Genomic DNA, 14,696 nt, shown 5'->3' on the forward strand with positions numbered 1-14,696 from the left:
AGTCAAAAACTCAAGAATGGCCTTAATTGTAAACCTATGCAATGACAAAATTACTCTGGATTTTGTAACTTTATCTGCGAGTACAGTCCAGTTCATTTAACTCAAATTTCCTTAATTTAATTATCAGATAATTCAATTTTTTTGCATTTAAATTCCCTATTTGCTGTATGTTTTACGCTATCTAATTGAAATTATTTGGTAATTGGTATTTTTATTGCAAAAACAACTTAGAATTATCAGAAATAGACTGTGTCTCTAACATAATTCAGCTCTTTTAGAGGGAAAAAAACATGGAAACACAAATATCGAAGGTGCAAAATTGATGCTACAGCTCCAAGAGAGGTTGCTGACATTTTCTCGAAATCTTTCACCTTTCTCATTGAAAATAAAGCATTTTAGTTCATCTTAAATCCTCACCATTGATAAATTTTTGTTATCTTAATAAAGAAAAGGAATTTGTAATTCTGGCAGTTGAAACAGACTATCCGCAAAAATCACTCTGCCACATCTATTTATTTACCTATTTATGGGGATGATTGAAGTACATTTAACTTTCCAACCTTTCAATGTCTATTTCCCTTTTTCACCTTGAGTTGGTACTCACTGCATTCCCTCTCATGATGATAACCTGTCTTCTCACCCCCATTTACTTAACACGACTTGCTGCTCTCTCCTTCATCTTAAAGAATTGCTCATAGATTCTCATTTCTTTTCCTCAAAAGAAAATTGTCTCTCCCCGCCAAACCCCCCCCAAACACTCTTTGTAAGAAAACATTCAAGAACAGGTGTTTTGCATCACTGACAAGACCAGCACTTATTGCCCATCCTTAATTGCCCTGAAGGTGATAATGAGTTGCTTTCTTGAAGTGTTACAGTCTGTGTGATGTTGGTGCACCAAAAGTGCAGTTAGGGAGGGAATTCCAGGACTTCTACCAACAGTAGAGGAACAGATATATATTTCCATGTCAGGATGATGTGTGACTTGGGAGCAAAACTTACAGATGCTGATGTTCACTTGTACTTCTACTAGTAGAAATTGTGGGTTTGAAAGGTGAGTTGAATGAGCCTTGGTGAGTTTTTGGAGTGTATCTTCTAGATAATACATATTGCAACCATGGTGTATCAGTTGTGGAGGAAACAAATGTTTCAAGTGATCTGTTTTGTCCTGAATGTTGTTGAGCATCTTGAGTGTTGTTGGAGCTTCACTCACCCAAGCAATTGGAGAGTATTCCATCACACTCCTAATCCGTGCTGTGTAAATGGGAGAGATTTTGTGAAGTCAACAGATGAATTGCTTATTGCAGAATTCCCAGCTTCTGATCGGTCCTTGTAGCCATGTATTTACATGGCTGGTCAAATTCAATTTCTGGTCAATGGTAACCCCCAGGATGTTGATAATTGGATTCAGCAATGGTAATCAAATTGAGTTTCAAACTGAGATGGTTAGGTTCTCTTTTGTTGAAAATGTTTATTGCCTTGCTACTTATCAGCCCAAACCTGAATGCTGTCCAGATCTTGCTGATATACTTTTTAAAAAAATTCTATTTTGGGATATGGGCTTCACTGGCTGACCAGCATTTATTGCCGATCCCTTGTTAACCTGAGAAGGTGATGGTGAGTTGCCTTCTTAAGTCGCTGCAGTCCCTGAGGTGTACTCTTGTCCTTCTAGATGGTAGTGGTCATGGGTTTGAAAGGTGCTAAGGAGACTGTGTGAGTTCCTGCAGTGCATCTTACAGATGGTACACACTGCTGCTCCTGTTAGTTGGTGATGGTGGGATTGAATGTTTGCGGAAGGGATACCAATCAAGTGGGCTTCTTTGTCCTAGATGGTGTCAAACTTCTTGAGTGTTGTTGGAGCTGTACCCATCCAGACAAATCCTGACTTGTGCTTTATAGGTGCTGGATAGTCAGTAGGCAAGTTACTTGCCACAGGATAAGATAAGAAATAGGAGCAGGAGTAGGCCATCTAGCCCCTCAAGCCTGCTCCGCCATTCAATAAGATCGTGGCTGATCTGATAGTGGGTTCAGTTCCACTTACCCGCCCGTTCCCCATAACCCTTAATTCCCTTAATGGTTAAAAATCTATATATCTGTGACTTAAAACACATTTAACGAGGTAGCCTCTACTGCTTCATTGGGCAGAGAATTCCAAAGATTCACCACCCTCTGGGAGAAGAAGTTCCTCCTCAACTCTGTTCTAAATTGACTCCCCTGTATTTTGAGGCTATGCCCCCTAATTCTTGTTTCCATTGTAAATGGAAATAACCTCGCTGCTTCTACCCTGTCTAGCCCCTTCATTATCTTATATGTCTCTATAAGATCTCCCCTCAACCTTCTAAACTCCAATGAGTACAGGCCCAGTCTACGCAATCTCTCCTCATAAGCTAACCCCCTCATCTCTGGAATCAACCTGGTGAACCTTCTCTCTACCCCCTCCAAAGCTAATATATCGTTTCTTAAATAAGGGGACCAAAATTGTACACAGTACTCTAGGTGCGGCCTCACCAGTACCCTGTACAGTTGCAGCATGACCTCCCTGCTTTCCTAGCCTTTGACCTGCTCTTGCAGCCACAGGATTTATATGACTAGTCGAGTTCAGTTTCTGGTCAATGATAACCCCAGGATGTTGATATTGCCATTTCTTATGACGGAGGGAGCTATTTTGCAATCAGACCTCCTGGCCCTTTTCTTTCTTCTCAATTAGCATCCATTTCTCCCTCACTGAATGTCTTTTATCTGAATGTTATGTGAAAGACACTTGATTTTGGCTGCAACATTCTGTTCTTCCAAGAGTCCTGCCTGTAACCTAAGTGCCTGTAACTACTAACCACAGGCCTGCAGTTGGAGTGGATCTGAAGCAAGTGCTGACAAGCGGAGAAGCTCACAAAAGCAACGTTATGTCATGATCTCAAAGCAATTCACACATATCTGATCTAAGCTTGTTTTACATGGATGAATCAATATGCGCAAATTTCCTTTATTGTTTATTCTAAATCAAGGGCACATCTGCTGAAACCCTCAGCTGCTCATTTACAACCTCCACACATATGTAAAAGACCAGATCACATGCGTTTCCTACATTTATGGAACTAAATGAGAAAACGGAAATATCCTCTATATTTACTGGAAGTGCTATCAGTTTTTTGGAGTGATGTGCCATGCCATAAAACATAAATGCTAATTATTGCTATGAATTCTGTTTTAAATATATTAAAGTTCGGAATTGAAAACTAACTACATAAGATTGAAATATTTTAAAATAAGGACTCAACATAATTATAGTAGAGACAGCTTCCATACATTTTGATGAATGGAACAATGCCTGTTTCTTTCTATCTATATTAGTTGTGTATTTTACATCTCTTTTTGGTTGGTATAGCCTTGGATCCAATCTCCAATTCAGCTTCCCTTCCTTGTACGGCACATTCTTCTCACAATATGACTGAAGTGTGGAATCACGGTACACTCTGCATTCTACTGCTCTGTAGCACAGCACATGGATGCTTCGATATGCCACATCACAGAAACTTACCACCCTTCAGATCTTTCATTGCAAAGTGCTCACTTGCTTCCAGTTTTTTTGAATCAACTCCTACTCATCCAGGAAGAATAAAACTTCACAGTTCAGCTGAATGCTCTTCTTTTAAATTTCAGTTATTTCAAAATGTGTCTGTATGAATCAAATATCTAGTGTAGTAAAAAACTTCCTATAGTGTAGAGAAAACAGGCATTCTTTCAAATTGATTTAGTCATTCACTAGTTTATGAATAGATGTTTTTATCTGAGTAGAACACTTACATGGAAGAAGAATAAAATCAGAGTAAGACTGAATGAGAGGAAGTGGCTGAAGAAGAGGGAAAAGTGAAGAGGTGGGTAAAAATATAGATGGGTTCCTGAGCAGAACGCAAATTAATCTCTCTCTCCAACTCCCACGCACACATGCATAAAAAGAAAGACTACATTTTATGAATAAGTACATACGCTTTGGTGATGCATGTGGACTATCAGATGCAATCTGCCTCATTCGAGAACCATGACAGCTTAGTGCAACCAGTCTTGAGATGATGGCTGTTTTCCCAAATCCAATATTGGCTATGATCACCACTCCTCTGTTCACACTGGGATTACCACATTTTAGCTGTGTATCTATTTCATGGAAGAGCCAGTCCCGCCCAATGAATACCGAGTCAGTGGTGATGCTGGGTACTTCAAAGAGAAGTGGCTTCAAGGAGATGTCTGGAGGTCTGTATGGTGCAAAGCGTACTGTGGAAACAATAAAATGGATGTAGTTAGACTCAATATTTCAATCACAACACAAAAACTGCACAATAATTTTAAAAAGAAAAATTGACCAAAAACTTAGGGCGGAATTTTCCTGTCCTACCCACCGCGGACATCGTAGCGGGCAGGACACGGACCATGCAAAGGTCCATTGACCTCAGATAGAAAAGGTAGAAGAAATTGAAGATTGGATGATCACTTTGCTGAATACCTCTGCTCAGTCTGCAAGCATGACCCCAAGCTTATGAACCTCTGTCAACTTAATTCGCTCTGCCCCTGCACCCCCCCCACCACCCCCACCCCCCACCTACACACATACAATGATCTCGCAGTCCTTGACCTCTTACACTCCTCCAATTATACTCAACAGGAGCCAAGGAGCACCACCTGATCTGTCAATTAGACACGTTTCAGCCTTCCAGACTCAACAATGTATTCAACAATCAGAGGTTATTAGCACTGTTACCATTTTTTCCACAGCAGTAGTAATGGTTCTTTTGTTTCCATTTTCACCTCCCCAGAGACCCATCTTTTCTTTAACTGCCACATTTCCATCCCCTATTACCCTGCAGCATCATTCCTTTTATCATTTAATCACTCCTGCCTTCCAACTAATCAATACCTCTTTTGCTTCTCTCATGTCCTTCTTCTGCCTGTCAACTTGCTTAAACACTTCCATCTCTAATTTTGTCCACTTTTGACCTGAAACATCTCTCCCAGATAGTTCTTGACCTGCTATGTATTTCTAGCATTTTCTGTTTTTATTTCAGACTTCCATTGGTATTTTGTTTTTTTTGCCTTCGTCCACAATGATTTTAATAGCGTTATCACAATGTTGCCCAGTACTACAATTGCCATACAAATTGCAAGTAAAGCGCTTTAATCAGTAAAAATCAACTTCAGTTCTGCATGCAATCATTCCAAAATGACATTTTGTAAACGTTGCTGCAAACTTCCCCAACCAACTCTCCTTTACAATCTGCAAGAAGTCTCAATTGTCTGTGGAGAAGCTCAAATATTGCCAAAACCAATTGCAACCACATTAGTGAGAGACTGCACATCCAACGCTGAAATAACCTGACCTGTGGAGTACTTGATGCGTTCGAATTCCCATTACAGACATTCCTCAGTTGCTAATCCTCTTCCTCCCAAAAAACATTCCTAAAATTTTAGAATGTCTGAGAATCAAATTCACATTATATTACTCTGCATTCCAGCTGCCATAATATATTCCACTGATAGCTGATCATTTTATGCTTTCAACTTGAAACCTGTAGTGCAAATTTCCTCTTCAAATAATTTTTCATCTTTTCACCAGAGAATCCAGAAGGTTTTGTTTTAATCTTAAAATAATTTTTTTGCATGTTACAGCAGTCTGAATTTGTCAAGAAAATAACATCCTGCATGGATTAATGATTCTATTACTGATGCAAATGTTCATGCTTCCTTTCTAAATGAAAAGTAATGTGATTAATTAGCCTGATCATCAATCAGCTCAATACCAGATTGATATTAACAGTTGCAGAATATTCCTCTACAATTTCCCAAAAGAAAACGTTCATTTCCATGAACAGGTTACAAGAAAATTACAACTCAGGAACAGGCTGCTCAATTTTGCTATCAGCATGACTTAGATGGACGATTAAAATATCCAAACTATGAAGCATCTAATCAGATCCTGAAACACGTTAGTGAACAATGACCTGGATATTGGGCTTAGATATTGATATCGGATTTCCTTTTTTCCCTTTTGCCATAAAAAGCAGCAGCAGTATAACCTTATATTTCTCCCTCATGTAATTATCTAGCTTCATCTTAAATGCATCTAAGTTATCTGTCTCAATTATTTCCTATTGCAACAAGCTTCCCAGGCTAATCATTCTCCAGTTAAAGATGTTTATCCCCAATACCTTATCAAATTTTCAACTTCATCACAAGTGGTTAACTCCATAATCTCTTTGCCCTATTAAACATCTTTTTTTGTCATGGGCTAGTGTCCCATTGCCAAACATCACCCAGAAGCTTCATTCTCAGATAAATTACAGAATTGGATAAAGTTCATTATGAACACTTAGTCAGATGTTAAATTTGTTCAAATCACTGCTTTGACCCAAAGGATTTTTGTCTCCTGATGATATAGTGACTGGGATTTTGTGGTCCCAAAATGGGACAAAATGGAGTTGGGTTCTTAAAAATGACTGCTGAGGCACAAAAGTCCCACCTTGATTTTTGTCTCCAGCTGTTTTCAGTGGTGCAGAAAAGGGGCATGTCAGGAATTCCTCAATGCTGCCATTATAGAAGTTGATAGGCACTGATCGCCAACCAGAAAAACACCCATTTACCCCCACTCTTTGCTTTCTGTTAGTTAACCAAGGACTTTATAGCAGAGCATTTAGATAGCAGTGGCAGGATCAGACAGAGTCAGCATGGATTTATGAAGGGGAAATCATGCTTCACAAATCTGTTGGAATTCTTTGAAGTAACTAATAGAGTTGACAAGGGGGAGCCAGTCAATGTGGTATATTCAGACTTTCAGAAAGCACTTGACAAAGTCCCGCATAAGAGATGATTGTGCAAGATTAAAGCACATGGGATTGGGGGAAGATTGAGATGGATAGAAAGCTGGTTGGCAGAGAGGAAACAAAGAGTAGGAATTAATGGGTTCTTTTCAAATTGGTAGGCAGTAACTAGTGGGGTGCCACAGGGATTGGTTATTGTAGAAGTGGGGATTTCAGAACTGGAAATTTCACTGAGACAGCCGCATTTTGGAAGCTTTCCTAAATTACACTTGAAGAGTGGAAGCATAAACCATGGATTGGAGGTGGAAAGAATATAAAAGGCGAGTAAAAATTGTGTTGCCTTTTTTCAATTAATCATGTATAATGCCTGAATTGTATGCATGTTTATTTAAGTTAGTGGCCACAGAGCTATGATTGGAAAATGTATGCAACCATTAAATAACGTCTTTGCCAAGTTGTTACTTCTGACAACTTTGAAAGAAAAGCATTGTGAAAGCAGAATGATTTTCACAGGAGAACAGATTAACCCTCGGATAAAGTGTTATTCAGCATTGCACAATATTGAAAGACTCGCAATGAAGACCAACATCCCATTTGCTTTCTTTACCACCTGCTGCATCTGCATGCTTACCTTCAGCGACTAGCGCACAAGGACACCCAGGTCCCAATGCACACTCCCCGCTCCCAATTTACAGCCATTCAGGTAGTAATCTGCCTTCTTGTTTCTTCTTCCAAAGTGAATAACCTCACAATCCAAATTATACTGCACCTGCCATTGATTTGCCCACCACCCAACCTGAAGGATCTCTGCATCCTAGTCACAGTTCAGCCTCCCACCCAACTTGGCATCTGGGGGGCGAACGCGAGAGGCGAACGCGAGAGGTGGGGGGCGAACGCGAGAGGCGAACGCGAGAGGCGGGGGGCGAACGCGAGAGGCGGGGGGCGAACGCGAGAGGCGAACGCGAGAGGCGGGGGGCGAACGCGAGAGGCGAACGCGAGAGGCGGGGGGCGAACGCGGGGGGCGAACGCGAGAGGCGGGGGGCGAACGCGGGGGGGCGAACGCGAGAGGCGAACGCGAGAGGCGGGGGGCGAACGCGAGAGGCGGGGGGCGAACGCGAGAGGCGGGGGGCGAACGCGAGAGGCGGGGGGCGAACGCGAGAGGCGGGGGGCGAACGCGAGAGGCGGGGGACGAACGCGAGAGGCGAACGCGAGAGGCGAACGCGAGAGGCGGGGGGCGAACGCGAGAGGCGAACGCGAGAGGCGAACACGAGAGGCGGGGGGCGAACGCGAGAGGCGGGGGGCGAACGCGAGAGGCGAACGCGAGAGGCGAACGCGAGAGGCGAACGCGAGAGGCGGGGGGCGAACGCGAGAGCGAACGCGAGAGGCGAACGCGAGAGGCGGGGGCGAACGCGAGAGGCGAACGCGAGAGGCGGGGGGCGAACGCGAGAGGCGGGGGGGCGAACGCGAGAGGCGGGGGGGCGAACGCGAGAGGCGAACGCGAGAGGCGGGGGGCGAACGCGAGAGGCGAACGCGAGAGGCGAACGCGAGAGGCAAACGCGAGAGGCAAACGCGAGAGGCGAACGCGAGAGGCGGGGGGCGAACGCGAGAGGCGAAAGCGAGAAGCGGGGGGGGCGAACGCGAGAGCGAACGCGAGAGGCGAACGCGAGAGGCGAACGCGAGAGCGAACGCGAGAGGCGAACGCGAGAGGCGAACGCGAGAGGCGAACGCGAGAGGCAAACGCGAGAGGCGAACGCGAGAGGCGGGGGGCGAACGCGAGAGGCGAAAGCGAGAGGCGGGGGGGCGAACGCGAGAGGCGAAAGCGAGAGGCGGGGGGGCGAACGCGAGAGGCGGGGGGGCGAACGCGAGAGACAGACAGACAGAGAACGAGAGAGACAGACAGACAGAGAAAGGCTCTGTGGTTCAGCATGCAAAGTGAAAGTGGCAGCTCATATTCAGATTGAAGAGATCAAATTTGTGAGAATTTAAACAAGGCTTGAAAGTTCATTTAGCTTTGACTAGAGGGAAGAATCTCCAACCTATCCCTCACCGTGAAAGTCATTTTGGGGATTAGGAGATTCCTTGCTTGGAATGGAAAACATGAAGTGGAGATGCCTGCATTGGACGGTGGTAAACAACACCAGGTTAAAGTCCAACAGGTTTATTTGGTAGCAAATGCCATTAGCTTTCGGAGCGCTGCTCCTTCGTCAGATGGAGTGGATATCTGCTCCATCTGATTTCCATTCCATCTGACGAAGGAGCAGCGCTCCGAAAGCTAATGGCATTTGCTACCAAATAAACCTGTTGGACTTTAACCTGATGTTGTTAAAACTCTTACTTGGAATGGAAAAGACAGAGGCACAGAGTAAAGTAGAACTGTGGCAAGGAATTTTCAGTTGTTTTAAAAATTGAATGGGGAAGCTTTTCTCCCAGTTGACTACTGAAATAGTATTTAATTGATGTTACATTTAGTTTGTTTGTTACAGCAAAACTCAGAACATGCAATCTTGTTGCGTGATCCTTTCAGTCACAGAAGGTTAGAATTTATTTTTAAAACTTATGGGCTTTGCAGAATCATAAGTTCAAAAAATAATTTTAAAAAATGAAATGTAACTCCCTCTTTGCCTCAGGTTCATGATAAATTGTTATTGCAACTATTCAATGTGGAAGACACATGGAGCGTAATTCACCAATCTCAGTTTGGTGTCGGCTTTAATAAGATCATAAGAAATAGGACGAGTAGGTTAATTTCCCCATTGAGCCTACTCCTTCAATTCTGTAAGATCATGGCTGATTTGATTGTGGCTTTAACACCACTTTCCTGTCTGTCCCCCATAATCCTCAATTCCCTTGTCAATCTAAAATCTCTCTAACTCAGCCTTGAATATATTCAATGACCCAGCCTCCACTGCTCTCCGAGAAGAAATTCCTCCTCATCACCATGTTAAGTGGGAGACGCTGTATTATAAAATCCTTTTTAGTTACTGCTCAAATTAATGGAGCATTCTACCTAAAACCTTTGAATATCCAATTTTAATCTGCTTTCAAAACACTTCAGCTGAGAGTTTTCAATCAGTCCGATTTTAATGTACCAAAATCAATGGGTTAAGCCAATCTGAAAACCTAGGCTTTTGTTTGAAGTAGAAATCGATATTAGATAGGTTTGAACTATAAGAATGTGCAACAGTAACATTGGAACTTTGCCCAAGGTTTTTGGTTTTAAACAAAGCAAGAATCAACAGTGAGAAGCAAAGAACAAAATTGTTGATATCTGCTGGGAAGGGAATCTGGACATTCTAAACATGCACAAAAATATCTTTCTTTAGCTTGCACCCATACACAAGGAGAGCAATCAATTATTGAGCAGTTGTAGGTTATGCTGCCTTCAAGTGAAATTCAGTCAGGGAACAGTTAAAGATTGTATTAACAAGAATCATAACTTACGTGAATGAGTGTGCCAAGCATGGGCATTAGTGGAGGCTAAAGCAAAAATCAGAGAAAAGCCAGAAAGTGATGTAAAATGTTAGCAACAATCACAAGCATAAGAGCAATAATAAACAGGCATCAGACTTCAAGCATGGCTCAGAGCTCTGATGCTGAACAGTTACATTTCATTCAGCACATGGGTAGCAAACATTAGAGCCTTATTCTAATTTTCCTTTCCTGTCAGAGAACCAGCATGTTATGTGACATTGTGCACTGTGGAATTAAGCAGGTGCAAAGTCAGCTGCAACGGACGCTTGAGATGACAAACTGCAGGCTCCTTTGTCGTTCTATTCTTGGCACTGCATCTTCAACGACTTGCCGTGCAATTTTAATCAAAATATGAGGCCTCAAAAACATCATTAAATGAAGAGACAAAGCAACATTCTAAAATCCATTCAAACACAGTGAAATCAGTGTATCGCCTCAGTGTTGCAGCAGTCAAGATAGTATACGTGGAGCATTATGCAGGGATAACAGAATGATTTGGGTTCAACACACTGGTGCATAACACCCAGGTTAGCTTTATCGTCAACATTTGTTTAAGTTATGATAAAATTAAAAAGAGCACAAAGATTTTGCAGATGCCCTCCTTGATTTAAGGGAATTATTAGCTCAACTGAGAAAGGGGGTAGTAATGAAAAATGTAATTCGAAAGTTTGGCACTGCAGGACAATCAAATACAGCAACCGGAGTGCACTGCAGCAAACAAGTTCCAGGGTTTGAAGCAATTAATTGGTATGGCTTATGTTGAGACTGTTCTGCAAACATAAAATCTTTAATTCTGCATCCTTACAATCTGTTAATTTTAATCACACTATATAAAGTCTTGGTTCTGCTCACGCTTCTTGTCATTTTTGTCACACTGCGTGTCAACTTTTACCCCATCATTATTCCTATGTTCACATTTACCATTGTCTCAACCTTTGAACAAGAACAAAAGAACAAAGAACAGTACAGCACAGGAAACAGGCCCTTCGGCCCTCCAAGCCTGTGCCGCTCATTGGTCCAACTAGACCATTCGTTTGTATCCCTCCATTCCCAGACTGCTCATGTGACTATCCAGGTAAGTCTTAAACGATGCCAGCATGTCTGCCTCCACCACCCTACTTGGCAGCGCATTCCAGGCCCCCACCACTCTCTGTGTAAAAAACGTCCCTCTGATATCTGAGTTATACCTCGCCCCTCTCACCTTGAGCCCGTGGCCCCTCGTGATCGTCACCTCCGACCTGGGAAAAAGCTTCCCACTGTTCACCCTATCTATACCCTTTGGCCTCGACGTTCCTTCAAAATTGGTTAAAGTGCTTGCTTTTTTTCAAATCTTTGTTTTTTTCTTCATAACTAGGAGTTCCAATATGCAAAGATGTGGTTTACAAAACTCAAGAATTAAAATAAGAATTTTATCCATTGAAATGACTTTTGTGTTGCTTAATTAGATGTTTGTTGTTTGTATTTGAAGGTCTCAGATTCTCTCAAATGTCTGGGCTTCAACCTGACTTTTTCCCCCAGGTCTATGAATCTATGAGCAGAACCGATATTGCGTTGTCTGGGTAGGTACAGCGTACCTCATCGCCCAGGCTCTGTCAACATCAGTCGGTTAAACCAATCAAATATCTTTTCTTTAGATCTTGGCATTCTCTGCTGTGAAGTAATCAGATTTGTTTTGAAAGCTTTATTCAGGTTAAAAAATATATTTTATGTTTAAAAAATAGAGGGTGGGATTTTCCGATCTCATCTGTAGCCGTCCCACTGCAAGTGAGAACGGAGAACTCCATCACTTTCAGTGGCATCGGAGAATCCCAACTGCGATCGAGGATAGAGGTTTTCAGTGAGGGTCAGTACATGAAAAAGCCACTGTTGCAATTATCCATCTGTTGTAACTTTTGGTTTGAGTTGAGTCTGTATAAATTCCAGAAAATGTTATTAAGCTGAGGGGAAAGAGAGACTGGAGGCATAGACAGAGTCATAAGAGGTTTACAGCATGGAAACAGGCCCTTTGGGTTGTCCATGCCATCCAGTTTTTACCACTAAGTTAGTCCCAATTGCCTGCATGGGTGACAGATCGGGAGAAGAGAAGGGACGGAGTCTTTCATTTAATTTTACTTCAATTTTTAAAAAAATGAAACAATTTTGAAATCAATTCGTAAGTTTACCAGCATGGTATTGACTGTTGGAAAAGAATAGTGCAAATTATTTAAATCTCTAAGACACAAGGTGAAATTCGTCCTGGGACTAAGTTTAAAATCGGCAATAGTGAATCTGCAGCCATGAGTGCTCGAATTTCTTTCTCCTCCCATCTCAACCAATGCACAAGGATGACAAAAGAAGACTAGCATTACTTTAAAAAATACAAATTTGTGTTGGAATGAAAGTCAAGTCTACTTTGAAAAAAAATCAATCTGTTCCACTGTAAGCTCTTGACACTGTATCTACTGTAATCCCACAGATCACTGCACAATGATGAGAATGATATGACTCAGAGCTCAGGAACATGTTTTCATTCACCCCTAGTAGTATATATATATATAAAACAGCACCATGATAACCTTTTCCAACCTTTCAGCTTCCAAAATGCAGTAAATAGCACTCCCTGCATAGAGGGGATACAAAATCTGCTGGTGAACTAGAAACTGAGGAAAATCTCTGCTCAACTTCCACTTTTATGAGTTTGTGCAATTTGTTGTAATGCTACTTAATTACTTCAACTTACTCATCTTGGTTTGAGCAATTTCACTGGTTCTAGCTAATTTGGGGTTAGTATGAGGAAGAATTGGCTCTCAGAAGTTTATAGATGGACCCAGTCAGTTGAGCGGACCAGAGTTGGAGGAGACTAGAGTGGATGGGGAATGAAACAATGAAATAAGGAGGGGAAAAATCTCCCTCAATCTTTCTCTTAATTGACCACCAGAATGTAACTCAATATAGTAAAGGCAAGGGTGTCAAGGTGTTAAATCTCTTAGATACTTGCCAATACTGCTCCATATTGAATGACGTAAAGCATGTCTAATGTAGGACAATGTGAATGTTATTTGTGAATGCGCAGTGGACAATGGGGAACCTGTGGATGTGGTGTATCTGGATTTCCAGAAGGCATTTGATAATGTGCCGCACCAAAGGCTGCTGCATAAGATAAAGGTGCACGGTATTAGCATGGATAGAGGATTGGTTAACTAACAGAAAGCAAAGAGTGGGGGCTAAATGGGTGTTTTTCTGGTTGGCGATCAGTGACGAGTGGTGTGCCTCAGGGATCAGTGTTGGGACCGCAATTGTTTACGATTTACATAGATGATTTGGAGTTGGGGACCAAGTGTAGTGTGTCAAAAGTCGCAGATGACACTAAGATGAGTGGCAGAGCAAAGTGTGCAGAGGACACAAAGTCTGCAAAGGGATATAGATAATCTAAGTGAGTGGGCAAGGGTCTGGCAGTTGGAGTACAGTAATGGTCATTCATTATTGTGAGGTCATCCATTTTGGTAGGAACAACAACAAAATGGACTATTATTTAAATGGTAAAAATTTGCAGCATGCTGCTGTGCAGAGGGACCTGGGTGCCCTTAATTAATCAGATAAAGTTGGTTTGTAGGTGCAGCAGGTAATTAAGAAGGCAAATGGAATTTTGTCCTTCATTGCTAGAGGGATGGAGTTTAAAAACAGCGGGGTTATGTTGCAGCTGTATAAGGTGCTGGTGAGGCCACACCTAGAGTACTGTGTACAGTTTTGGTCTCCTTACTTGAGAAAGGATATACTGGCACTGGAGGGGGTGCAGAGGAGATTTACTCGGTTGATTCCGGAGTTGAGAGGGTTGGCTTATGAGGAGAGACCGAGTAGACTGGGGCTATACTCATTGGAATTCAGAAGAATGAGGGGAGATCTTATAGAAACAGGTGGATAGGGTCGTAAAGAGTGCCTTTGGTACATTGGCCTTTATAAATCGGAGTATCGAGTATAAAAGTTGGAGTGTTATGGTAAGGTTATATAAGGCATTGGTGAGGCCGAATTTGGAGTATTGTGTACAGTTTTGGTCACCAAGTTACAGGAAGGATGTAAATAAGATTGAAAGAGTGCAGAGAAGGTTCACAAGGATGTTGCCGGGACTTGAGAAGCTGAGTTACAGAGAGAGATTGAATAGGTTGGGACTTTATTCCCTGGAGCGTAGAAGATTGAGGGAGATTTGATAGAGGTGTATAAGATTTTGATGGGTATAGATAGAGTGAATGCAAGCAGGCTTTTTCCGCTGAGGCTAGGGGAGAAAAAAACCAGAGGGCATGGGTTAAGGGTGAAAGGAGAAAAGTTTAAAGGGAATATTAGGGGGGGCTTCTTCACGCAGAGAGTGGTGGGAGTGTGGAATGAGCTGCCGGATAAAGTGGTAAATGCGGGGTCACTTTTAACATTTAAGAAAAACTTGGATGGGTTCAT

At 42.3% G+C, this 14,696-nt stretch overlaps 1 protein-coding gene across 3 annotated transcripts in view; it reads right to left on the reverse strand.

The window, feature by feature from the left end:
- LOC144500569 (protein TANC2-like) overlaps positions 1-14,696 on the reverse strand; it is a 1,073,639-nt gene that overhangs the window by 209,365 nt on the left and 849,578 nt on the right. For 2 of the 3 annotated variants that reach the window (XM_078223697.1, XM_078223698.1), the window contains 2 exons: positions 10,242-10,277; positions 3,982-4,263 (listed from right to left, as the gene is read on the reverse strand). In XM_078223697.1, coding sequence (XP_078079823.1) covers positions 3,982-4,263; positions 10,242-10,277 — 318 coding nt within the window. The remainder of the gene's footprint in view (positions 1-3,981; positions 4,264-10,241; positions 10,278-14,696) is intronic. The other variant, XM_078223699.1, reaches the window with a different exon arrangement.

This window comes from Mustelus asterias, chromosome 11 (assembly GCF_964213995.1).
Source record: "Mustelus asterias chromosome 11, sMusAst1.hap1.1, whole genome shotgun sequence".
NCBI lineage: Eukaryota > Metazoa > Chordata > Chondrichthyes > Carcharhiniformes > Triakidae > Mustelus > Mustelus asterias.